General features: G+C 38.2%; 1 protein-coding gene across 1 annotated transcript in view; it reads left to right on the top strand.

Moving 5' to 3' along the window:
- LOC118809395 overlaps window positions 1-27,288 on the top strand; it is a 41,517-nt gene extending 14,229 nt beyond the window's left edge. Inside the window, exons 5-20 of the mRNA XM_036572674.1 lie at window positions 6,570-6,697; window positions 7,956-8,032; window positions 8,642-8,812; window positions 12,855-13,048; window positions 15,072-15,190; window positions 16,001-16,104; window positions 17,328-17,459; window positions 19,280-19,440; window positions 20,254-20,384; window positions 20,476-20,606; window positions 20,706-20,870; window positions 20,995-21,203; window positions 22,687-22,817; window positions 23,128-23,242; window positions 23,454-25,579; window positions 26,462-27,288. Of these exons, the coding sequence (XP_036428567.1) occupies window positions 6,570-6,697; window positions 7,956-8,032; window positions 8,642-8,812; window positions 12,855-13,048; window positions 15,072-15,190; window positions 16,001-16,104; window positions 17,328-17,459; window positions 19,280-19,440; window positions 20,254-20,384; window positions 20,476-20,606; window positions 20,706-20,870; window positions 20,995-21,203; window positions 22,687-22,817; window positions 23,128-23,242; window positions 23,454-25,579; window positions 26,462-27,288 (4,921 nt within the window). The remainder of the gene's footprint in view (window positions 1-6,569; window positions 6,698-7,955; window positions 8,033-8,641; window positions 8,813-12,854; window positions 13,049-15,071; window positions 15,191-16,000; window positions 16,105-17,327; window positions 17,460-19,279; window positions 19,441-20,253; window positions 20,385-20,475; window positions 20,607-20,705; window positions 20,871-20,994; window positions 21,204-22,686; window positions 22,818-23,127; window positions 23,243-23,453; window positions 25,580-26,461) is intronic.
- The last annotated feature ends 466 nt before the right edge of the window (window positions 27,289-27,754 follow it).

Below are 27,754 nucleotides of genomic sequence, written 5' to 3'. Positions count from 1 at the left end.
CTGCCAGGGTGTAGACCATTCTTAAATCACTCCACCAAACAACTGGAAAAGACCAAGAAAATTGAACTGGAAGCAGTTAAAGACTAGTTAAGACTTGTAGATGATTCAGTTTTGTAGGGTCTTGATTCTGTAGACTTGATCCTTACTCGATCTCGACTGGTCATAGACCCTGCAAACACCTGGATGTTTCAAATAATCTCTAGGTTATAACCTGATAAGATTTGCTTCTCTGGTTAATCCCATTGCTAAACGGCATATAATATGCAAATAAACTCATATACAACAACCATTCGCTGGTGTTGTTCCTAGTTTTTATATTCAGAAAAATGTTTTCTATAGCATTATTAATTTTCCTCAAACTGGCATCAATGTTTACAAAAAATGTTTCTGTATTAGTCATCACGGTAGTGAGATGGTGAATAAAGATGAGGAGAAGTAAAGATTAATCAAACTGTCATTATTCATCAAACATTCATAGAAAAAATGGAATTTACACAGTTTTTCTCTCACACGAAACATAGTCGTTAGACATTATCATAGCCTCTTGGCTTCAGACAACAAATATGCTATGGCTGATTGACGAGCTTTTCTTGTGGTAATCTGTCATCACTGCTGAATCATTCCTCATTTGTGATGTGACCTTTTTCCTCAGTCAGTCAAACACTTACAACCTAAAAGACTGCTTAATGCAGGAGAGTTTTCAGTGTCTGCAGTTACAAAGGAAGAGAAGACACACCCTGATACCTCAGTCAGCATTTACACTGACACCACAAACGAACTCCGGTGCTCTCTAGCCCTACAGTAACCTGTCACGCAGCATATGAGGAAATAAATTCATTGCAGTGGCAAAAGTTAACTAGTTCCGTCATGTGGTTAAAAGCAAGGTTTTCCGCCCTTTGCGAAAGCCTATGTGGATGGCTGGGTTGTTGTTAGTCACATACCTGCTCATCACTTGAGGTAAAGACAAAGATAGTATTTTCATTTTCTTTATTTTAGCATTGTGTTCAGAAAATGTGACACGTGAGAGGCCTCACGTTTCAGAGGCCTCATGTTTCAGATGCAAGAAGCCTTTTAACTCTCTGTTATACAATGTTGCTACAGGGCAACAAACCCATTTTCCTCACTTACCAGGAAATTATACATATTTTATAACAATGAAATAGTTAATAATGAAAGGAAGAGTATGAATGAAATTGACTTGAGCTTGTGAAGGAGAATTAAAAGCTTGTGCTTTGTCACTATGTCTCTTGAAGGGCATTTTTAAATGTCTTTCTGGTATGGTGCAGCTTGTGGATCACATGCATAGTTTTACGCCATTAGAAAGTGCTTAAATATATATGTTGCCTACAAACACCATTGTGCAATCATTTTCCATTTAGAAATGTTTTTCTTTTTTTTTGCCTATTTAGCAAATATAACTTTATTTTAATGTATGTGCAATATTAATATATATAAAAAAACACATTACAGTCAATTCTGTCATGCGGGAAAAAATCGATTCTTAGATGCATCGCGATGCAGACGTGAACGATTCTGAATCGATTCACAAATGTCAAAAATCGATTTTCTAAATATTTCATTTATAACGTAATGTTGACGGAACGCAAAAAGCGGAACTTGGAAGTGGGGAAGTGCGGCGCCCGGACAGTCTGTGGCGGCACATAACAAAAACACAACCGGATGAGTGAGAAATCCGACCGGCTCCCTCTGCATTAAAGCCAGGTTAGATCAGGAGTCACAACCCCAATGATAAGAAGAGCCATTTTGACCTTTCAACAAAAATCAAACCACCTTAGGAGCCACAACATTTATGTCCAGTATGTGATAATGTGCTAGTTTAGGCTAAAAAATATAAACGAAAACACAGATTTACTCTGCTCTGCTTTAAGCTTTAGCTATAGCCGCTTTTCTTCCAACTCTGAAGTCGCGTCTCATTCGCCAGCTTCTTGATGAACTTTCTGGTTCCACCTTAAATTCTGACTGAGGCGCCGAATGTAAAAGCGGCACCATTTAAGGTGGAACGGGAAAATTAGAGAAGCGACTTCATCTTCGCAGCTTCGCATCTTTCAGTTAGTGTTTGACAGTCTCTCGTTGCAGATTTAACGTACCAGGAAACCAACTGCGCTGCTTATAAATGCGAATAAGTCCATTCATCTCCAAATGTTCGTCTTTCTCTTTTCCTTTTTCGTTCGCTACTAGCCAAGCGAAACCTCGTTGCTAGGTGACCTGCAGTCTTTCGCGCCCCCCCCCCAAAAAAATCACGAAACCAAAACCGAAGTTATGAAATCCCTGAAGAATATATAATGTGCTCCGTGGACACCACTTACCTCTTAGGTTATCTTATTTAACCGTAACAGCGCATTTTATCACAGATGAGTGGCAGCAGCGTCTCCAAACAAGAGCAGTGAATGAGAGCCTGCCAGTTCACTTGCCACATCACTTCCATTTGTTTTATTAATAAAAGATATTGGATGTTAATGCATTGTGAATCATTACAAATACTTTGTTTTAAATCTACCATGTCCTCAGACAGTAAGAAAATTGAAAGCATGTATAGAAAAAAAAGATGCATCGAGATGCATCGATAATCGTTTTATAATCGCATCGCAGCCCTCTGAATCGTAATCGAATCGAATCGTGAGGTGCCTAGAGATTCCCACCCCTAATGTTTTGCTATTATTATCAATAGTTTTTATTTTAGAATTTTTGATTTTTTAAAAACTACTTGATTCTTTTTATGTTTCAGTATGGTTTTGACTGTTACTTACTTGTTTTGTCTGCAAGAAATCACTTTACATCATAACAGTTTTGTTTCAAATCTTTAGATTTCAAAACTAGTTTTCATACGACACCATGATATCATTTCTTTCTCTTGTTGCACTATGTTGCCTCAAGGCAACGTACCCCCAAAAGACCAAAAGAAGAATTGTTTTTTTTTTTATTTTGACAATTTGGTCTGGACTTTTGTCCTTGCACATGTCTTTTTTTCACGTGTAGTATTGCGTGAGACTGCTTTTGATAAGCTGTGACATCATACAGTATTAAGGCATTTAATCAGTCCAGGAGAGAGTTCTTTCTGCTGCATGCTCCGACATTATGTACATTCCACCACTCCTGCACAACACATGCTACAGATAGAGATATTGATAGAGTGATAAAAGACTGACAAGAAGGCTCAGCTCATGTATAAGCAGAGGTAAACTCTGGGTGTGGCCGTTCCCACATATGCATGGCTCGTTAAGGCATGCTGCAGTTTGAGTAGAGAAGCGCCTGATAATCCGTTAATAATCCGACTAATAGCTCAATCGGAATAGAACACGTCCATGTAAACACCTCAATCGGAATAGACTAGTCCGATTGAGGCCATTCGGAATACAATTTCTATCCGATTGAACGAGGTGGGTAAACTTCTAAATAATCCGTTAAATAGAAGAATAATAGCCATGTAAACGCCTGAATCCGATTACATTCCAATCGGAACGTGTAAGTATGTTCTGCGCATGTGCGTCGCGTCATGGCGAAAGTTTATACCGTTCAGCATGGCGGAGCAGAAACGGGTCTGCAGAGGAGACGAAGTTTATGCTCTGAGCTTTAAAAGACGGCGGTGGGACGGATTTCCATCTTATGTGTCTCAGAACACGACGTCTTCCTCTCGCCGCTTCCTTTATAAGCACGTTTTCCTGAGTCTGACATCATTTTAAAGCAATTAAAACACAAGCGCGCCAACTGGAAACTCATTTCACGCGGACTGGACCTCACGTGATGTTCGCTGTCATGGTAACGTTTACTCTAAACGCTACTCTACGCATGCGCGTCATTTTGCATCGGATTACTTGTAGTGAGCATGTAAACGAAGATTTTCCATCAAATCGTTGAATAGAGTGTGCATATAAACACCTCAGTCTGAATCTGTAATCGGATTGTATTCAAATCACATTGTTTTTTTAAAAAGCCACCATTACATGAACATGACTTGCTCAGCTGAGACTGAGGTGATGTTTATATGTGCATTATTTTTCTCATCATAGAAAAAAAATAACCAGAATTGAAACCATTTATCTTATTTTTTCAGGCTTTTAGAAGAGAATTTTTTACTGCATAATTTTAAAACATTGATGGAATTTCCCTTTAAAAGTCAAGATTTTTTTTTAATTTTGTAGAATTTCACAATTTATAAAGTAATTATTTTCACTTTTTTAACATATTTTTATTTGTTTTATTATATTTTTTATGTATTTTCTGAATACTAATTCCTTTTTTCTATTTTTGTACTTCTTTGTTTTTACTGTAACTTGTATTATTTTTAGAAGTATTTATTTTTGAATTTTTATTTTTGTTGCATGTTTTCCCTTCCTTATTCAATGTTTTTCCAGTCAGTCGAGTTGCTGTACATTGTAGTGTTTATTTCAGTGTAAGATGACACTCTTCATCATTATGCTAACTGTATGCATAGCTAACTTTTCTCTCTTCAAACTATCACTCAGGTTTTACCGGCTCTGTACTTTTGCTTTTAATAGATTAGTAAGATTTTGAAAAAGTCCCCATGCTTTCATTTAGAAAATAAGACACTTGTCAAGCAACTTCAGTCACCATCTTCAAAGGGGAATTCCACTTTAACTTATAAAACAGGTAGTTTAACTTATAAAACAGGTAGTTGTGGTCCTAAAATCTGATTGGCTGAGCCCCATTCAAAGCTGTTGCAAAATACTGGATACATGTACATCTCAATGGAATAATCTTTGACTATAATACTGCTCACATGGACCACCAAGTGTACAGATTCACCAACCATTCTTAAGATGAAATTTCTTCTTAGAACCCAAAGTTTTTACAAAGATTCTGACATTCATTTGGGATTTGTTCTTAGGTAAGAACAGAATCTACACACGTTCAAGAACACAAAGGTGCGACCAGTTCTGTGGTTTAAGATCATGTCACAAATCTAAGACTTTTTCTTAGGACCTTTCTCAAGAACACATTTTAGAAGACTTAGGAACATATTGGAGAATGAGGACCACTGTTTTGTTTAGACTGAGGGGCTGAAATCTTATTACTTAACTTGAACTAAGCTGATTAGTTCGCTAACAGGCTAAAAGACAGCTAACAGGCTAAACAACTCCATTAATATCATGGATATCATTCATATTAATGATGTTAATTTCACATTAGCCACGTTTACATGCAGCCTGATAATCCGTTAATAATCCGACTAATAGCTCAATCGGAATAGAACACGTCCATGTAAACACCTCAATCGGAATAGACTAGTCCGATTGAGGCCATTCGGAATACAATTTCTATTCGATTGAACGAGGTGGGTAAACCTCTAAATAATCCGTTAAATAGAACGTGTAAGTATGTTCTGCTCATGTGCGTCGCGTCATGGCGAAAGTTTATACCGCTCAGCATGGCGGAGCAGAAACTGGTCTGCAGAGGAGACGAAGTTTATGCTCTGATCTTTAAAAGACGGCGGTGGGACGGACGACCAGCTTATGTGTCTCAGAACACGACGTCTTCCTCCCGCCGCTTCCTTTATACGTACATATTAAGCACGTTTTCCTGAGTCTGACATCATTTTAAAGCAATTAAAACACAAGCGCGTCAACTGGAAACTCATCTCACGCGGACTGGACCTCACGTGATGTTCGCTGTCATGGTAACGTTTACTCTACGCGCTACTCCACGCATGCGCGTCATTTTGCATCGGATTACTTGTAGTGAGCATGTAAACGAAGATTTTCCTTCAGATTGTTGAATAGGGTGTGCATATAAACACCTCAGTCTGAATCTGTAATCGGATTGTATTCAATCGGATTTGCAAAAATCTTTGCATGTAAACATAGCCATTGATATAACAGTGATATATACATATATACATAGATATATACATGATTCACTATGACACTGCAGTATAAAAGAATGTGTCACTTGAAACTTGTCCTCCACTTTATTTTAATTCCTATGTAGTGCACTATGTAGGGAATAGGGAGGCATTTGAGATTCAGCCCCAGTGTGGGCAACATGGTTAGCTTGGTCCTAATTGGATCATGAAAATTACATAATGGAAATTAGCACTGTTGTCATGGTGGTAATTTGGTGAGCAAAACTACTTAAAAAGTGAAGGTTTTTGCATAAAACAGTACTATATTATGTTAATTATTAGATGACAAAAAGCTAAAAAGTTTATGAAATAACTGGAATACATGGTTATGGGCATCTAAATGTTCCTCTCCTCTTTGAGCAGTTTATGGTTGTTTAGCAACAACACTGTATAGTAAAATAGTAAAACTATTTAGTTTTATTCTTTTGTTTTTAAATTAACTACATTTCTTAGTGGCAGACTTGTTTATTTTGGTTGTTATTAACATTAACTTAAATAATTTATTGAAAAAATATAATACAAAAATATAAAATATAGTAAAAAAATATAATAAATGTCATATTTCATGTTGCTGCCGTTTATAAAAGCAATAAGCCACTTGAGCTCATTACGTTAACTTTGTTAAGTTCATTTCTACCATTATTTCAAACACAGCCTAAGTCTCTCTCTCTCTTTTTCTCTCTCTCAGCTCATCAAAGCTACAGGATGGCTTACCCCCCCTAGCCCACCTACAGAAGGGGGGTCTGGTTCATGCCCTCCTGAAGAGAGACACATCCAACCAGTCTCAGATCCTGGAGATGTGGGACAAAATGCTCAGTGAGTATCTGCCTTCTGCCCTTCCTGTCTGAACCACAGTTCAGCATCTTCCTCACCACAGCTTACCTGATTCAGCTCATAATCAAGTGCTGCATAGGTTCCATGTGTTCAAACAAATACCGAACTGTGCCATGACGTCATCGTTTGTCATCAGAGTTTAATGCTGTGGTTGAAGAGTGTGGAGTAGATCTGAACATGTCTTAATAACCTAGATATGCTTGTCCAATATCCTAGTTTTACTTTTAGACTTAATTTAAAATCTTGCACTGTAAGATACTGTAAAGTGGATTATAGAGATGCAAGCAGGACAATGAAATAATGGTCTCAGATCCTTTGCCATTTGTTCAGATTTGAGAATATTTATTTCCTGATACGATTTAGTTTTTTTCAATCATTGTGCTCCAAACAAAGGTTAGATTTTTTATTATTATTTTGAATAAAAGATCAAAAGATCAAAAAGGGGTCAGCAATTCATAGCCTGATTTGCTCATGTTTACTAGGCATGGCATTATTTGTGGAGGGCACTGCACAATACATCTAACATTCATTTAAATGTTACAAAATTATACTATAAGCATTAACAATTTGTGATTGATTAATATACTATATTACTAATATATTATACACATACTATAATTTTTGTAATGTTCCCTGCCTTTAGATTTGATATGAAACAAATTTTTTCACAACTCAGCTTCCTACTAATCATTTAAAGCCTGTGAAGTTGAACATGACTAATATTTTAGACCTGCATAAGCTTGTCATGACAACTGACATAACCCTTCATAAATGTTTATAAATGCTTATTCCAATAGGTGTCATTTTCTATAAAGGTTACATTTACCATTTTTGAACAAAGTTAGCTAAAGTAGCCTTTATGACAGATAATGCCTATTGGAATAAGTATTTATAAACAGGTATGTAGGGTTATGTCAGTTGTCATCACAGGCTTATATGGGTGTCATGTAGCCATATGAACAGCACCCTACAGTAAAGTGTTACCAAAGTAACATATTAACAACACATCTACTTAATGTAAGTAATGTATCAACAGAACATCTACAAGATATTTACCTCAAGGTATTCAGATGCTTCACTACTGCTACTTCACTGATATGTTGTTGATGTGTTACTGATAATCTGTTTAGAGTTTATTAATTATCTATAAAGTACCACTCCAAATAAAGGGTTAACAATATTTTTTATACTAAGGCAATTTGTCATACAGCCTGCTAAACAGCCTTTTGTTATTTTGAAGATTCCAGCACTCAAGGCACGTCAAACATGACCACGTCTATCTTGGACATCCTCAACAACACCCTACAGGCCGATCAGGTTTGGAATACTGTCATTATGATTCATGGCCTTGCTGTCATCTGTCATCTCAGTCTGTCCAGTCTGTACCTGATAACTAACTGCTGTAATCTTCATTCTAAATCATCAGAAATCTGTGGTGTTTTAATGATGTTTTTATTCTCTTTAATAGCTGTTAGGCCATTTTAATATGTTTGATAAGATCTTATGTTAGTATATCATTTGTGCTATAAACAGCTTGTCCAACTGTCTGTGGCCGGCATTCCATTGTTGAGTAGAGCAGCCGCCACTGTACGAAATGGATGTTTGTTTTGCTACTGAAAACTAGAAGGCAACAAACTCAATATAATGAAGCACCTGCTTCTGACGAAAAGCAGCAGCCAGAGTACACATACTGGATTTAATGAGCTGAGAAAGCAATTGTGTTGTTGTTTGTTCAAACACATTACATAGTCCTTTGTAAAGGTGCATGAAGATGCAATTGCCTGATATCTGAGTGCAGAAATGCCGAGCATATTTTTCATAGGCCGCTTGTTTGATTATTTGGTTAGACCGTCTTTGGTGATAGTCCCTCAGAGAGACTGAATGAAGGTAATAGCTCCTACTTGTTATTCTGTTTGGCTCCTTTAGGACACGCTGACTTCCATCCTGGAATCATTACGCAGCCTGAAAATCTCCTTCTGTGGTTTCTCCATGTCTGTGCTCAACTTGTCCCGCACGGACCAGATGACCGCTGCACTGGTCAGGTTCTGTGGGTCCAATGACTCGTTGCTGGAAGTGTCCTTCTCGACACTCAACCAGGTGGGGATACACCTCCTATACCCACACTACACTTCACTCACCCTCACAGATCTAACAGTTTTAATTTATTTATTACTGTTTAGTTTTATTTATTTAATTAGGAGAGCACTTTAGGATATAGGTACCAAATCAGTACCAAATCAGGTGGAAGATTTTTGGTAAGAATTTACTGTAGGCCAGCGTTCATAAGGCTACATGACACCTAGATAAGCTTATCATGACCACTGACATAAACCTACATAAAAATTAATAAAGGTTTTTCCAGTAGGCGTTGTCTATCATAAAGGCTGCTTTCGTCAACTTTGTTATCAAGGTGATGTCATTATTTTCTACTACACTTTTTTGTGAGAGGTGGGTTGAGTAGTACATCCATACTCAAGTAAAAACATTAATACTTAAGTAAAGTAAGTACCTTCCCACAAAATAATATAAGTAGAAGTACATTGGGTCAAAAAACTACTTAAGTATTTTATAGAACTGCAGTGGAACTTCTAAGTAAATCCAGCGTCCTTCAGCATAGGAACTGACGTTTATACTGCTTCACTCTGCTCTTTTTGGGATACTTTTGGCCTAACAGAAAATGCTAACACTCCAAGTTCAGAGATGTGACCAATCACAAAGCAGCAAAACATAATAAAATTTAACACAAACAAGGAATTAGTAACTAGTAAATATGAATGGCAAACAAAACTGAGTACAAAGCAGATTCCTTTACATGCTAATACACTTATGTATGTGTACTTAAGTGAATGTAACTAGTAGGGGTGGGAATCTTTAGGCACCTCACGATTCAATTCGATTATAATTCAGAGGCCTGTGACGAGATTATAAAATGATTATCGATGCATCTTGATGCATCTTTTTTTTCTATACAGCGTTTTTATTTTCTCACTGTCTGAAGACTTGGTACTTTTAAAACAAAGTATTTGTAATGATCTATAATGAATTTACTTCCAATATCTTTTATTAATAAACCAAATGGAAGTGATGTGGCAAGTGAACTACTGGGAGATTCACTGTGTCAGTAAAATTTTTTCGAGACAGGTAGCAACATAGCGTGAAAGCCCTGTTTTGCAACATGCAGGCTGCAGGTCACATAGCAACGATGCGTTATTCGCATTTATAAGCAGCGCAGTTGATTTGATGGTATGTTAAATCTGCAACGAGAGACTGTCAAACACTAAACAGTTGCGAAGATGAACTCGCTTCTTCTCCAGCTTCTTTCCCGTTCCACCTTAAATGGTGCCGCATTTACATTTGGCGCCTCAGTCAGAATTTAAGGTGGAACAGGAAAATTCGAACAAGAAGCTGGAGAATAAGACTTCAGCCTTGGAAAACAGTCGAACGCTGAGAGACATTTGAGGAACACTAGGACATTATCACATACTGAGACATACTGGACATTAAATGTTGTGGCTCCTAAGGTGGTTTGATTTTTGTTGAAAGGTCAAAATGGCTCTTCTTATCATTTGGGTTGTGACTCCTGATCTAACCTGGCTTTAATGCAGAGGGAGCCGGTCGGATTTCACCATCCAGTAGTGTTTTTGTTATGTGCCGCCACAGACTGTCCGGGTGCTGTACTTCCCCACTTCCAAGTTCCGCTTTTTACGTTCCGTCAACATTACTTTATAAATTAAATATTTAGAAAATCGATTTTTGACATTTGTGAATCGATTCAGAATCGTTCACATCCGCATCGCGATGCATCTAAGAATAGATTTTTTTTTGCAAACTCTTACGATCTATTACAGCTCAGTTGGTGGGAGATTTCTAATATAAAGCTCCTGAACTGTGGAACAGCATTCCAGGGAACCTGGATTGGTGTAATCCAGATTAATTGCTTAGGCTAGCATCACACTTAAAAATGATGCTTCAGCAAAGAAAATGGTTCTATGTAGAACCTTGTTGAAAAAGTCTTTAATCATGCAAAAGACGTTTTAATCATGCAAAGGGTTCTTTGAGTGTTAACGGTTCTGTATTGAACAATTTTCCATGAACCATCATTTTTAAGTGTGAAATATTGTGGCTTGTTTTCTCATGTTCGCAATTGTGTTGTTATCTTTATTTAGTGAGTAGAGTTTTTATCTTTCTAATTTTAGTTTTACTTATATTCCTGTTAAAAACATTTTGAGACTTTGTAACTAAAATTAAAAGTGCTATACAAATAAAGAATGTGTCTTCATTATTAGTAGTAGCAGTAGCATTGGTGTACTATTATACTTACTGACTGAAGACTAAAGGAAAGTAAAAAAAGGTTATTTCAATGAACATCACTCAGTTTTTGACATGGTTAGCTTTTGACACCCTTTAAGTAAACTTTTTCTTTAATGAACATGTTCATCTCACTCGCGTGTAGTATTCACATGGTAAAACTTAGTAACGCCTTCTTTTACACTTGTTTAAGTTCTAGGTATTTACCAAAAGTGTCCAAAAGTACTAGATAATTATTTGGGTAACATGATAACATGATGATGCCTAACAGGTTCTAGCTATAAAACAGATAAAAGACAGTTAAATTTGTCATGATTGGATCATTATTTGGATGAGGTAAGTAAGTTGTAAGTAAATATTTTCATTGTACAGTTTCACTGTAATGTTACATGTTTTAGCAGGAAAGTAAACACTGAAAACACTTCCAAGTACCAGATGGTTCTATGGGGGAAAAGGCAGTACAAAGACACGTGAGGACATAAGAGCTTTATATAGTATTTTCGAGTCTACACCTAAACACAGAACTGAATCTGGGCAGTAAAAAAAGAAAACGATGATTCTTAGTGTAGTTTTACAGTGTGCACATCATCTACTGAAAGAGGCTTTATGTTTACTTTCCTGCTTGAACACATGGCAATACAGTGAGATTTAGTGTATGTTGGTACTTACCACCTTGCTACTCCAAATAATTGTCCAATTATGAGATATTTTACTGTGTCCTTTTCAACTTAATAGTTAAAACCTGTCAGACATTTCAATGTAATTTAGCTAGACTGTGTTCTGGTACTTACTTCCAAAATAGTCACAGCACTTTGTAACTACTTACCAACTTACCAAGTATTAACCTGGTAACACACGTATCAGGTTAATACCAAGAACTTAAAGGACTGTAAACTATTAACTGTTATAATATGACTGTTCTAATCCATTCAGCACATTAAACCATTAAATGTGTCAGATGTGGTTTAGTCAAATAAAAAAAAAACATATAATGTAAAATGTGCCATGAACAGTAATTACACGTTAAAATGTGCAGAAGTGGGCAGACGTGTTAGTTTAGCTTCACTTAGAAAATCAACAAAGCGTAGTTTGACCAAGGTTGCCCAAACTTTTGCATAGGGCTGTATCTATGATTTTTGTGCCTAGTTTTAGTAAATATGATTAATAAATATGTTAAAAGAAGGAATTGAAAGTTAGACCCTTGTCAGTCCCTTGAACCCTAAGCTTATTATTCAGTTATTAATCTTAATACTTATTATTCAGGATCCACTATAATTTATTCAGTGGCTACAATGTGCATAGCTATAAGAGCTAAGAACAGAAGTTCTGTCTCACATATGAGCCTCTTTAGGGTTTAAAGAAATAAAAAATGCAATGTCTAGTACAAATAATGTGTTTCATTGTCTTTCATGTATTCAACTCAGTGTTTGGCAGGTTGACGTGTTGTGTTCTGTCTTGTGGTATATACCCTCACATGCAGTCTGAATAGAAGAGAGCACAAACACTATCCCACTCCCTCTGAGCTCCACCTCGTCCCTGCTTTGTCCATCCCAGTGACAGACAATCCGTTGACTTATTTCAGTTCTCCATTTGTGACACATACACACCCTTGAAGCCAAAGAGTATGTGCTCATTTAACAATAGACCCTGAATTTAAAGTATACAGTAGACAATATGACTTGCATCAGTTAAAAGAAAGTTGCATAAGTGAAAAGAAAACAAATGGAAAAGGTCACATACCACTCGAGTGACGTGATGGGATGTCTGCCTACAGTTTCTTTTCAACTTGCTTTAATCTGTGTTTTTATGTGTGTGGGTTGTTTGTTGGCAGCTATTGGCACAGTTGGTGCTAGAAGATCCGGTAAAGGTTATTGAGTCTGTTGAGATGGCCGTGATAGCAGTGGGTCAACTTCAGAAGCAGAACCCACTGTGGGACTTCCTGCTGGGTCTGCCGGACCTCTTCGTAAAGGCTAGTGACCAGGACAGGATCATGGCTGTTGCTGAGAGGCTGCTGGGGCTGAAGGGGTGAGTGAGTGTAGGAACCATGTAGAGGGAATGAACATCGAACATCAGTCATGGTGTTCTGTGATGGTACACAAGATATATACACCGCCCATGAATTTACACTATATAGACAAAAGTATTGGGACATACCTTCTAATTATTGAGCTCAGGTATAATCCGCCACACCCATTGCTAACAGGTGGATCAAATTGAGCACAAAGACTTGCAGTCTCAATAGACAAACACTGGCAGTAGAATGGGTCATACTGATGAGTCATGTCAGTTTGTGAAATTTCTGCCCTGCTAGATCTGCCCCGGTCAACCGTAAGTGCTATTATTGTGAAACAGAAGCATCTAGGAGCAACAACAGCTTAGCTACGAAGTGCTAAACCACCATGAGTGTAGATACAAGTTAGATGTACTTAAAGGGTTTTTCAAAACTTCTGCATAGGTCAATCTTTGAGATATAAACAAAGTCATCCAGAGTGGATTGGGGTGAAATGCTCTGTTGTAGAGAAACTTGTGTCAGAACTGTTCATAGCAGTCCTGATAGGAACCAGACGCCTGAAGGGTTTATTGCCTGTAAACACTCCCTCACAGAAAGTTATGTTTATGCTGCTGGTGTCTAATGCATTGTTTTACAATCATTTTGTGAAAATCTTTTAAGTAATTGTTTTCTTTAACACCTTCATGGTGGAGAGGTGTATACAGGTTGTTGTGAGGCAATATAGTCCCCAATAAAACACATTTTTTTCCAGAATTACCTCTATTTTACCATACCATAATTATTCTGAGAAGACTCCTGTAGGTTCACCTTTGGTTTTGGATAGTAAATAAAATCATTATATTTGCACTATAAACACTGCAGTCCCTGGTTCCTATTACCACCACTGTCCGTAAGCTTCTCTACAATGAAGCATTTCAAACCAAACCACTATGAATGACTTTGTTAACATCTCATGATTGCACTATGCGTAAGTTTTGAAAAATTGGTGGAATTCCACTTTATTGAAGTGGCCAGACAGTATATGTTGTGTTAAATATATTTGACATGTTTGCTGTTACTGAAAAATGAATGACATATTTAACAGCTGTTTTGACTGGAAATTTTACAAAATTATATATATGAAAATAATTGAATAATAAATACACAGTACTATGTACACCAATCAGGCATAACATTATAACCTTCATATCACATTATGGTGTGTTAGTGTGTGTTGTGCAGGTGCTCAGGGATCAGACACAGCAGTGCTGCTGGAGTTTTTAAACACTATGTCCACTCACTGTCCACTCTATTAGACACTCCTACCTTGTCGGTCCACCTTGTAGATGTAAAGTCAGAGATGATAGCTCATCTGCTGCTGCACAGTTTGTGTTGGTCATCCTCTAGTCCTTCATCAGTGGTCACATGACGCTGACCACAGGACGCTGTTGACTGGATATTTTTGGTTGGTGGACTATTCTCAGTCCAGCAGTGACACTGAGGTGCTTAAAAACTCCAGCAGACCACTGAAGAACAGGGTAAAAGGGGGCTAACAAAGTATGCAGAGAAACAGATGGACTACAGTCTGTAATTGTAGAACTACAAAGTGCACCTATATAGTAAGTGGAGCTGAAAAATGGACAATGAGCGTAGAAACAAGGAGGCAGTCATAATGTTATGCCTGATCAGTGTATATGCTATATATATGTTTGGGCGCCCCTGGGCAAATTACATTTTGTTGATTTTCTGAGTTAAAATAAGTTACACAACCTCTAGAGAGAACGCACTTCTGTACATTTAATATTTTATTCCTTTACATTAAACTCAGCAAAAACAGAAATTGTACAGTAAAATTAGCAGAAAAACACGGTTCTCTGTAGAGGATGTGTTAACTTATTTTCTCTTACAAAATCAACAAAACAGGTCATTTGACCAGGGTGTTAAAACTTTTGCACACTATTGTATATATGCTGTAATCTTAGCATATGTGAAAGTGAGGGTTTGTTTTTGCCTCCTGACCGTGAATAGTCTCAGAGTTTTTTTCTTCTTTTTCTATAGGGCCCTGACTTCGATTCAGAGCAGCTTCCCACAGGCTAACATTTCTCTGGACATGCTGAACCCAGCCATCGATGAAGGAATTGATATCCTCAACTACTTCCGTAACTGGAAGGGCAGAAGTATGTGCAGCAAACATCGCCTCCCGCTGTTCGTCTGTTACAACTTCTATCCCTATTATCCCAATTACTCCTCCAGCTCATTACCTAATTACAGCATTAATGAGGAAGACTCACTCAGAGTTAGATCAGTTGTTGGGTTAGCTAGTGAATGTTCATCCTGCATGTCAGTCCCTGCTTCCCAAAGCTTGTTTTTGCTAATAGGCTGGCTGACTCTCTTGGGTCCCTGATGATATACCAAAAACAGAGCCTGCAAGGGGGTATACTCATGTTCATAGAGTCACACGGGAAACAATAGAAAGAGCAGCTTGCTGATTTATTGCATAACTTCAATAAGTCTAGAGTCTAGAGACAGACAGACCTAGTCTAGTCTGAAATTAGGAAAATTACCTAAGCGAGTCGCTCCTTGCTGCCTGAGCTATAAGCTCAAGGTGAGTTGATGCCCTTTCTCGAACATAAAACGATAAGAAGTGCTGATTAAAGAGAGGGTGTCAAATTATAGCTATGGGTTCAAAGAGCTGCTAGCTCTCAGAAACCTAACAGAGTATCTGACAAAGGCTGCAAAACATAAATGACTTCTATACACAAGTGTTTATTATTAATACCATCTATTATTGGACTATCATAATTAAGTCAAATATTACTACTGCATTACTGTATTACTGTATACAGTATAAAAACCTATACAAGAGCTCATATATAACCAAAGCCTGGTGCTTCTCACACACAAATTTTACTAATATTTCACATATTTTGCTCACATGTGATTGTCTTCCTTATTAACTTCATGATTTCTTTTCCAATCCCGTACAGATGCAACTTTCTCCCTCGCTGATGTGTTGATGCCATTGAACCAGTCTCTAATTAGCCCAGAGATTTCCACCCTGATCCAGCATCTCCAGATCCCTCTGGATAAGGTACAACAACAAACAACAAATCCCCACGCTTGTCAAAGTATCAGTAACCTACAAGGTTCAGACATCATTCTTGTTTATCTATATTATCTCACATATGCATGCTATATTTATAATTCTGTTTATATATTTTATATTGAGAATGAACAGTACTATACAGAAGCTCATTTATTTGATTTCCAGTCAGAACAGCCATTAAGTACAAGTTAATCATTTTACAGCATCAAGAAACAAAACAGAACATTAAACAAAAACTACAACTATGGAGACCCACTGGTGACATCCTGTATAAATAAAAATAATTTGTGGCCACGACTTAGTAAGACATGGGAACAAAATAATTAAGTCATGGCCCTGACTGTGCAAAGCATGGAAACGAGATCCTACTGCATGGCCACAGCTTAGTAAGGCATAGGAATGAGAGGCTAATGCATGGCCACTACTTAGTAAGGCATGATCTTGTTCCCACAGCTTACTAAATGGTGGCAATGACTTAATTATCTCATTCCCACAACTTACTCAGTCATGGCCACACATTAGGATCTTGTTCCCACGCGTTGATAAGGCATGGCCACGCATTATTTTTCTTTATATGGGATGTCACCAGCAGGGCTCCATACTCAACAACTAAATACAATATTGCATTTTTCAGTATTTTACAGAGCCGCTCTGGTGACATAAAAATAATGCTTGGCCACGACTTAATAGGGCATGGGAACAAGATAATTAAGTTGTGGGAACGAGATCCTAATGCATGGCCATGACTTACTAACGCATGGGAATGAGATAATTAACTTGTGGCCACGACTTAATAAGGAGTGGGAACAAGATCATGCATTACTAAGTTGTGGCCACGCATAAGGATCTCGTTTCCATGGCTTACTAAGTCGTGGCCATGAGTTAATTACCTCGTTCCTACGCCTTTCACCAGCAGGGCTTCGTACAGTCTTAGAAGTTGGTTGCATTTTCTGCTTCTCACAATGCAAGTAATCCCTAACACATTCAGTGATGTTGAGGTCTAAACTCTTGGGTGGTCAGTCTATTACTTAGAAAACATCAACTGCTTCTTTGTTTGATTTGCAAATTTTCTTATACCTCAGAATTATCTCCTGAAGATTGAATAACTTACACTTAATGGCCATTTTAAATGGAAACTAAAGAACCAAAGGTTGGGACTTTTGCACAGTGCTATATTTTAGACAAGACACTTTGTTTGACTTCTACAGGTGACTGTGCTGTTCAACAATGAAGCCTTCTATGCCTTTCTGTGTTCCACAACTGTCGGCGGCCCCTCTTGTAACAGATCTAAAGCTGACATGGTATATGCATGGATAAGCCAAGAAAAGGTTGCTCTTCAGGTATGTTCTGGTTAAACAAGCTATTGTTTGGCAACAGAGCAGGCGTTAAGCATGACCTTTAGGCTGTACTACAGCATTAAAATGCTTAAATCAGAGTTTCCTGCATTATAAACCTGATCAGTTTACGAGTTTAACAATTAATGTCTTTATTTATTGATAGCTCAATTCATGATATGGTTTAAATCAAAGTTTTAAAGAGTCATATGTCAAAGATATGATCAGACTTTAGAAATTATTATTATTTTTATTAAACCAGTCCACATTGTGTCCTTATTCTATGGATGAATGCATTTTAAAAACATTAGAATTACTCTGTTCATTTAGATGTTATTGTTTGTTATGTAGATTACTGCATACTGCATTCTCAAAGGCACAACTTCCTGCGCTTATGCGACATTAGCTATCTCACGAGGAGACACACACACACCTAGTGTATACAGTTTCCTAGGAGACAGGAGCACTCAGTCAGCTGGTGAGCTTGCTCCGAGATGCATTAAATATCATGTCTTGCGACCCTCCAGGGAGCTTCAATTAGAACGGTCTCTCAGTATGGGGAAAACTAAGCAAAAGCCATATTTTAGCACCCATAGTTTCCCCTCCCCCACTGCTGTCCCTAGAGCTTTCCTTAGAATTTCAAGCAATGGGCATGGATTAAAGGGGCTTATTATATTCGTCCAAAGATTTTTTATTAAAATGTTTGCATAATTTAATTTTTGAGATGTAAACAAAGTCATTCAGAGTGGCTTGATGTGAAATGGTTAATTGTAGAAAAACCTACCAATTTCTTTCCAGTGATGGTGATAGGAACCAGTGCTCATCATGTCCATAACACAAATACTGCCATTTTATAGTATAAAATGCAAGTATAAGAGTATAAAATGCGCCATAACTTTTGCACAGACCATGTTATGCTTTATTTTTAGTGCACTATGTTAAATTCAACAAATAAATAGTAATTGTGCACCAAAATGTGCAGAAGTCTGTTCCCTGCAGAGGATGCGTTAACTTATTTCCTCTCAGAAAATGAGCAAAACATGTCATTTGACCAGGGGTACCCAAACCTTCGCATATGACTGTTTCTCTCTAATGTAAATGGATTTTAAAAAAGTTTCATTTTAGACCAAAATCTTCTACAAACTATTGTAAAACAGTGTCTCAGGCATTTCTTGTAATAATGTTCTGTGAAATAACTTTTAGAGGCACTTAAAGCTTTGGACGCCTGGTTCCTATCACCACCACTGTCAGTTCTGATTCACTTTCTCTAGAGTGGTGCACTTACTAAACCACTTACTTACGCAGAAATTTTGAAACGTTTTTAGATTTCTACTTCAACATAATAATGCTGGTGTCATATGGTTATATGACTACAGGGTCTATGATACAGGCAGTGGGTGAAGACAGTTAGATAGAGAGACATACTATATTGTAATAGGAATGAAGCAGTAAGTTTACACCATGCCTAACAAATCCGATAGCTTATGTAGATCTTTATATTTGGTGTGAAGGACAAATAGTGTCTTTAAAATCATTTGAGAAGATGAGTGAGTCTTTTATTTCCAGGCTCTACCAATATTGCTGATTTTTCTAAATGTCAGTGTGTTTTGTATGACATTAAAATAATGTTGATAAATGTGGTTGGTGTATCTTAATGGGTAATATCACTGTCACCCCAACAGCAGATGGGTTGTCTTGCTAGTTGCTCTGGATAAGAGCACTTGCCGTCAAGAATGGAGCTATTTAGACTTTAGATTGCAAATTTAGACTTATTATTAATGTTGAAATACACTGTATTGATACTAAAATACATGTTCTGTTGACAGATGATGTTGGCCTGGAGTCAGTCTGCTGCCTCTTCAGACCTTGCCCTTGTTAAAAACATACTGGGTAGCTTGCTGGGTGCTATTCCCTCAACGGGATCCTCCAGCAGCAGCAGGAGCCAGCGCAGCAGTGACAGCCAGCCACAGAACCTGCAGGAACAAATGTACACAGCCAAAGTCCTTGAATTAGTATGATTAAGCCAATGATAAAGCTGTGGTTTTGTGATATATTATTAAGGGAATGGTCCAGCGAAGAATCTAACTGACAACATTTTTCACGTACTCCAAATGTAGCCAGTGAGCCAGTTTAAAATTGGAGCTACGAAGCTAACGTTGCTAACCCAAATCTTTTGCGTACATCCTTCCACAAAACTTCTCAAACTGCATTGAGGTCTTTATTAAGGTTGCACAGACTTGCTGAGGTGGTTTAGGACACAGTATGACTTACAGGATGAGCTGTAAAAATGAACAAAACTTCAGTTTGTAGCTGAACACCTGTTGTCTAAAATGGCTGTCCACACTGTCCAGCTACATGATGTGATTTTGTTTATTTTGATAGTTCATGGTTATGTGCCCTAAACCACATTCACAAGTCTTAATGAGGATCTGGATGCAGTTTGGGTGCACTGAGAGATGTTTTGAGGACGTATTTGCAGAAAAGATTTGGGTGACTATTGACTTTTAGTGTTTGTATTGACCTGTAGCTCCAGCACAAAACTAAAGAAGAAAAAAAAAGGTGCCAAACATTTCTTGGTTAAATGTCTAAAGTGGAAAATCGTGTAAATTAGATTTTTTGCCAACCCAGTCCTTTAATACAGTGGTTCTCAAACTGGTCTTCAGAGCCCCCAGATGGCCTCTTGTTCTATCCCTTTGCATTATGGGGGGACTGCTTTAAAAACCTCTGTTTTAATGAAACAGTAATACATTTTATATCACTGTACTTTCACATCCCTCCTCATATTTTCTGTTATCCATAGATTCCTAAGTGTCGGCAATGTTGTAATAGACACGCTGAAAGGGATGCCTGGCTGGAATTACATTAACCTGTTTTTGATGGGAGCTCATTCCTCCATGCAGACTGTCACAGCAGCTATGGAGACACAGATAGGTATTTAATATTCAAGAGAATAAAATGAATATATTTGTATTTACCATGTGCGTGATTAGAAAATGCAAATTAATACATGTTCTGTTTGCAGTATACATGGATCCTGTGCTGCAGGATGCCGGGAAACTCCAAGCAATGTTCCAGTCCCTCATGCAGAATGAGACAGAGGCCGACGCCTGGGTCAGACGTGTCATGGAGTCTGCTGTGCAGACTGTGACTGAGGTGCACCAGCTGAAATGATCTAAACACTGAACACTGTTGTTGTTTTTCCTTCTCTCATGTTAAAATTACTCATTGGATTTCCTTGATTTAATGAAAAAGGCTCTAATGGGACACATGGATTGCCCTCGCTTGGCTGCTCCCTGGGCTTGGATTTCAGCATACAGCTCAATGGATCCTGAGTTATGGGCTGCAATAATATGTCCTGGCAATGGCTCTCATTTGGAGGATGTCTTATTGGCACCACTGTCTCCTCTGGTACAACAGGTACATGCAAACAGAATTTTAAAAATGATAAGATTTGAACACAAAGTTGTGATGTTTTGGCATCATTTGTATTTATTCTTATGTGCATTGCTTTTGCTTATCTTTGTTTCATTTATTTGTGTAGGTGAATCAGTTAATCCATGTGGCTAATAACACTTTGATGTATGACATCACACCCTCCATGATCCTGTCAGCGTGGCATAGTCTATACCGCACTTCAATGAAGTACGGCACTTCCATCCAGGCGCTTATTGGTGAGCTCGAACTGGAAGATTTTTCTGAATGGATCGAATACAACATCACAGTCAACTGGCCCGAGATCCTCATAACCAGGTCAGAAGCTCCCTGTACATTGAAATCAGTGGTGTAATTTACTTTTTCCATTTTCATTCCCTTTTTCATTGTTTTGTTTTGTTGACAACTTAATAATATTTTACTACTTTAAAAATATATATTATTTAATTAATTAATTGAATAAAGATAGGTTGATCTACTTCCTGATGTGTCTTCTTGCCAGGTGACAAAGGACTCAGCAACAAAGGGCTTTAAGTGTTCTTTTAATTTTGTTTACACTGAAACTTAAAGATAGACATTTGAAAATATTTGTTAGCTGTAGGTTTACATTGACTTCTTCAGTAATAACCAAAAACTAAAGCCAGTTTCCCCATATGGAAATAAGATATATGTACATATATTTGCGCATATTAAAATATATGTGCTAAATATATATAACTGTTCCATTTTTGAATACTTTGATATATGCACGTAGATGCATATACATGTCAGTATAATAAAAATGTTTATATTTACAGCATTTGACAGGCGCTATTATCTAGAGCGACTTACAATTTGATCATTTTACAGAGGTAGGCGAAGGCGCTCTTATTGGTATACTGTAGGGTGTTTCCCCAGGTGGGGGATCGAAGTGTCCATTTTTATAATTTATTTAAAAAAATGTATGGAAATATATTTCCATTGCATATAGGTCTGAATGTTATTGAAGGAATTTGCCCAGTCTGTTGGCTGCTGGACTGTTTGGCCTCCTCTAGTTAGAGGTTAGTTATTTACAAAGATTATTTTATGATATGTTTAAACCCAAGGCATTAATTAAGACAGTAATAAGCTAAACATATACAAAATCATCATTTATAGGGTATTTTCTGTTGGAGGTGTCTGTCTCAAAGCCTAACCCCTAAATTTCTTGTGAAAATAAATAAAATTGTTTTGTAAGATATTTTGATTTCTTTTAAAGTGAAGCTGAAATAGTTTCATTAAAAAAAAACAACTTAAAAAATAAAAAAATGCTGTCCCATGTTTTCATGCCACTAGCGAAATAGTTGTAGTCCGTAGGCAGAGGCTTATTTTAGCCATACCTCCACATTTGAGCACAGGAAGTGAGACTACACCCCTGTCCCTCATGGCTACATGGTGAGCAGTCAGGTCCCACTGTTTTGAAGTAAATGTATCTCAAACATGTCTTTACCCTACAAATACTTAGCTGTTGAAATTTGCAATATTATATATTTATAATATTAAAGTATTTGCTCCAATCGATAACATTTGCTGAAGAATATGTCCCCTGTGCTGAGACAGCAAAAGTCCTTTTAGCTTAAGCAGTTTCTATATGTACACCCCGCCCTGTCCATTCTTTCATATGTGTGTACCCCTCATCTGTATTTTTATACAAAGACCTCCTTGTCTGCATTATAAGCGACTAATACAGCAAGTAAGGAAATGATATACCAACACTCTACAGAGTGGATTCCTACAGTGTATATTATTCTTCAACACTGTCATTCTTTACTTTGCCATCCAGGGGTATGGAGACATTTGAGGTTTTGGGGTCACGTCTTCAAAAAAGCTCTCAGTGGTCATCCATGGAGCCATACTTCCACATGGCTTACTGGATCTTGACCTTCCAACCTAATGTCACTGCACCACCAAACTGTGAGTAACACTTAACAACCAGACCATACACACATGCTTACTGATACAGACTCCAGTTATGGAGTGTACCATACATATTTTGTATAGAGGCAGTTAATAAAATTAGGAAATGTTTTCTTGTAGTTTCTAACTCTGCAGTGACTTATTTATAGTTGTCTGTATAAAAACTCACCAGAATGTATCACTTTACAATATTACAAAATCTCTTTTGCAAGGGAACATATAACTTGATTCAGTATATGATATGCCAGTCACCACTGACAATGTGTTACCTAAGTACCTATTGCTAAAAGAAAATTCCTGTGTACAGGCACTTTTACTTCAAATGGCATTGTTTGTCAGACTGGGTTTACATGGGAGAAGTTCATTCCACTGGTTGAATCTCTACTTCGAGAAGTTAGCACAAATCCAGCTGCTCTGCTAAGGTGCGTTAGCTTCAGACTCTTTTGCCCTGTGATTACCAACATTATTCAATTTTCTGCTCTTGCAATAAACCTCTCAAATGATGTGCTCATGTAGGAACTATTTCAGTTGTATTAGAAGATTTTACTCAACATTTTGAAATGTATAAGTACTGTAATATTGTGTTAGGGTATATCAGAATTAACACTAGACCATTTTTTGCACCACCTTTAGACCTATCCAGGGAGCAGAGGTTCTGCTGCAAAGCATCTACAGGGACACCTACATGGGCATGCTAAAAGAGTTCCTCAGCAGCTCTGGACAGCTTTTTTCTGGCTGGTCACCACAGAACATTTTGCTGAGTCTTGCTGCTTTGGTGGACACGAACATTCAGCTCCTCTCAAACATCACATCCATTAACCATCTTGATGACAAGGTCTTGATCGCCATGTTGAATAACATTGTTGAGGCCTTTGGTCTGGGGGAGTTGGAGGTACTATGGTCAAGCAGCTCCCAGAACACTAGCCTCAACACTGTGGTTATGAACATTATCCAACTCTTTAGGCCAGAGTCCATCCAGATGCTTTACAGTGAAGGGAAATTTGCAGTACTGGAAGCTATTTTACGTGTTCTTGGCGAGGTCTTGCCTGCTGAGCAACAGATCCAGTTTAAACAGTTTCTAAATCGCACACATGCCCTCTTTGGAGATTTGGCAGTCTGTTCAGCTACAGGTCAAGACTGTCTCGCTGAAGTTCCAAAGGTTTTCGAGACTTTGTCATTTCTTTCTGAAGTGATTGCAGTGGGAACTAGTATCAATGTCACAATAACACCCATTAAGGGCAACATGACTCTGTCAGTCACTGGTCATATTCTAAACTTTATTCTACCATGGAACACGTCAATGGACACGGTCACTAAGGTCATCAAACTTCTTGAGGTGTTGTCTGCTTCACCCAACATAAACATCATTGATATTCAGCATGCACTCCAAACCTTGAATCTCACCATTTCTGATCTGGAGAAAATTGTACAACTATCGACGTCCTCTTCAATATCTCTGCTACTGAACAAGCTCATGGACACCATTAACTCCTTGCAATGTTTGAACCTACTGACCCAGAATGTAACATCTATAAGACCCCCAGGTTCCAGTGAAGCAGAATGCACTCTGAAGCTTTTTGAAAGAGCACTAGAATTCCTTCAGGTCATGCCTTTCCCTGAAGGTTCTCAGGCAATTATATCAGCTTCTTTTAATGCTATATATGATCAGGTGATGAAGCTGAAGAACATGTTCAGCCTGGGATCTGGGCCTGTCATCATGTCAGAGAACATTGTGAGGGCAGTCTTGGCAAACATCAGACAAAACCTTCTACATCTCAATGTGGGAAATGGCACGTTGATCACAAATGACCTCAATTTATTGGAGGAGCTTTTAAATGCGACACTGCATGAGCGATATCCATACTTCATGATCAACTCTACATTCTTGTCACAACATTTATCTGCACAGAAGGTTTATGGTGAGATTGCTTTGTGGTACCTACACAAACTGGAGAATGCCACCAGTGAAAGCATGTTTAAAGAGTATCTCTACCAATTCATTCACCTGACCGAAGTGCAGGTCAAAATCAGTGCCGCTCAGTCAAATTTCTCAACACTAGTGTCTAACCAGATCCAGTACTTGATAGATCATGTGCATCCTCCCCTAGATGGAGCAGATTTGAAAATGATCAGCAATGCTGTGATCACCATACTACAGGGTCAACTGCAACTGATAAAGATGAACCTTGAGTTTCAGCAGACCTTTTTTGACTTCATGGGTATGCAAAGTAATAAAACTCTTCCCAGTGACATTGAAGCTCAGCTTATGAACTACTTCAACTTGACTCTAGGTTGGATCAAAAACCCACAGCTTACAGTGATCATTGCTAAAATCTATGGCTGGAGCAGTGGATCTGGGCAGGTGCTTGGCAACAAGTTGCCACAGAAATTATTGTTCAGCCTCATTTCTGTGGTGGACAAGCTTCTCTTCAATGTGAACTACACTGATCAGTTCAACAGTCAACTCCTACTAACAATTTTAAGTGACATTCTGGAAGCCTTTGGCCTAGGGCAATTGGAGATACTGTGGTCAGACAACTCCCAGAACACTAACCTCAGCGCTGTGGTTGTGAACATTCTCCAACTCTTGAAGCCAGAGTCCATCCAGGCACTTAACAATCAGAGCCAATTTGCATTACTGGATGCCATCTTACGGCTCATTGGAGAGGTCTTGCCTTCTGAGCAACGGAGCCAGTTAGACAGGTTTCTAAACCACACACATGCCCTGATTTCAGACCTAGCCATCTGTTCAGCTCATGGTCAGAACTGCCTATCAGAAGTTCCAAAGGTTTTCCAGACTTTGTCATTGTTTGCTGAAATGATTGCAGTGGGATCAAGTGCTAATATCACAATAACACCCATTCTGGACAACATGACTTTGTCTGTCACTGGTCATATTCTAAACCTTATTCTACCATGGAACATGTCAATAGATACTGTCAATAAGGTTCTCCATTTTCTCCAGCAGATGTCTGCTTTACCCAATGTCAGTGTCAACAGTATTCAGCAAGCACTCCGAGCATTCAATCTCACCATTTTCGACTTGGAACAATTCAGTAAACTACCTGGGGCTTCTTCCTTGCCTTTGATACTGTCAAACCTCATGGATACCATCAACAACTCACAATGTCTGAACTCTCATTTCCAGAACATAACATCTCCCCCAAGCTCCAGTGAGGCACAGTGTACTCTGAGGTTTGTTGAAGGAGTGTTTGGCTTCCTTCAGGTGATACCCATGTTTCAAAGTTCTGAGACCATTCTGTCAGCCTCTCTTCATATGGTGTATGAACAGGTACTGAAACTCTGGCAGATGTCTAGCCCACAGTCTAACCCTCTCATTGTGACTGAGGATGTTTTGACCATAACTCTGCAAAACATCAGACAGACCCTTCAAAACCTCAATTTGGAAAATGACACATTGGCCTCAATCACAAAAGATCTCAATTTATTGGAGAAACTTTTAAATGTGGCACTCCAAGAACAGTATCCATACAACACAATCAACTCTACACTGATGTCACAGCCATTGTATGCTCAGAAAGTGTATGGCGAGATTGCACTGTGGTATCTACAGAAACTAAAGAATGCAACCGATGAAGACACATTCAGAAAACTTCTTTATCCATTTCTTCGCATGACAGAGATGCAAGTTTTAATCAATGCTGCTCAGTCAAATTTCTCCATTCTGGTGTCCGGTGAGATCCAGGACTTGATGAGCCATGTGCAACCTCCCCTGGACGAGGCAGATCTGAACAGGATCAGTAAGGCAGTGATGACTTTATTGCAGGCTCAGCTGCAACTTATAAAAATGAACCTTGAGATTCAACAGGCCTTCTATGACTCTATGGGTTTCCACATGAACATGAGCATTCCTGCTGACATTGAAGTTGAGATCATGAGGTACCTCAATTTGACACAGAGTTGGATCACAAACCCACAACTCACTCTGGCCTTTGCAAAAATACTGCAGTGGAACAGCAGTTATGTTGACATTACAAAGCCAGGCATGGACTTAGAGCAGCTGATCAAAGCCATGGCTCCACTGCTGTCTCCTGAGGAGCGGGTCTACCTTGGTGTTATCGAACAGGTCACTCAGGCTCTGAACCGTGCCCTGCAACTGGCCAACACTGATGGTGGCCTGCAGAGCAGAAACTTCACAGAAGCCATCATGGATTCTGTAAGGGTGGTATTGAGGAGTACCTTCAATGGATCCCTTCCCCTGCCTGAATCTGCCATTGATGATATTACAACAGTTCTCCAGATTTCTCTCCAGCTACTTCTGAACAATGACACCAGCTATGCCCAATCTCAGGAATTCATAGTGCAAGCGGCACTCAGGGCAAAAGACTTTATCATTACCCTGGTTCCAGAGTCTGCTGAAGTCTTTGGTCCTATGATCAACAGCATCATATCATACATTAACATCATCTCTAAGCCAAGTGGATCTGATACATGGAATGTAGTGTGAGTAAACCGGCTTATCTGCTTTTAATATATAATCTTGGTTTTAGACAGTTTTCCATGCTTTTTTCATTTGCATAATGCATGGTTGTTAATACAGTAAGACAGGTTTAGGTTCACTTATGACTTTTAGTCCAAAATCTGATGGTGCTAAATGTTATTGGATGTAATTTCTTTAGTATTAGAGCAGTGATTTCTAGTACTATATTGGGTCTTTTTAAAATTCTTTTGGTTCTAAACTACTGACCCAAACTATGACCTCAAAACCTGTTTTGATTTATTATGCATTTATAATTCATAATTAAGTCAGATGTGACTTGCAGTGTAACTGCTCTAAAAATTAGCAAAATTTTAATTAACAAGAGATTCGATCATCTTTTCATACTTAAATGCATTTTATTTTTTTCAGCATTCTGAATCTGCTGGACGGACTCCAGGTTTCTCTGCCTCCAAATAGCACGGCCATGCCCTAT

The sequence above is a fragment of the Colossoma macropomum genome, unplaced genomic scaffold (genome assembly GCF_904425465.1).
Source record: "Colossoma macropomum unplaced genomic scaffold, Colossoma_macropomum, whole genome shotgun sequence".
In the NCBI taxonomy this organism is placed as follows: Eukaryota; Metazoa; Chordata; class Actinopteri; order Characiformes; family Serrasalmidae; genus Colossoma; species Colossoma macropomum.
The sequence above is the reverse complement of the archived record's forward strand: the minus strand, read 5'-3'. Positions and strand labels throughout refer to the sequence as shown.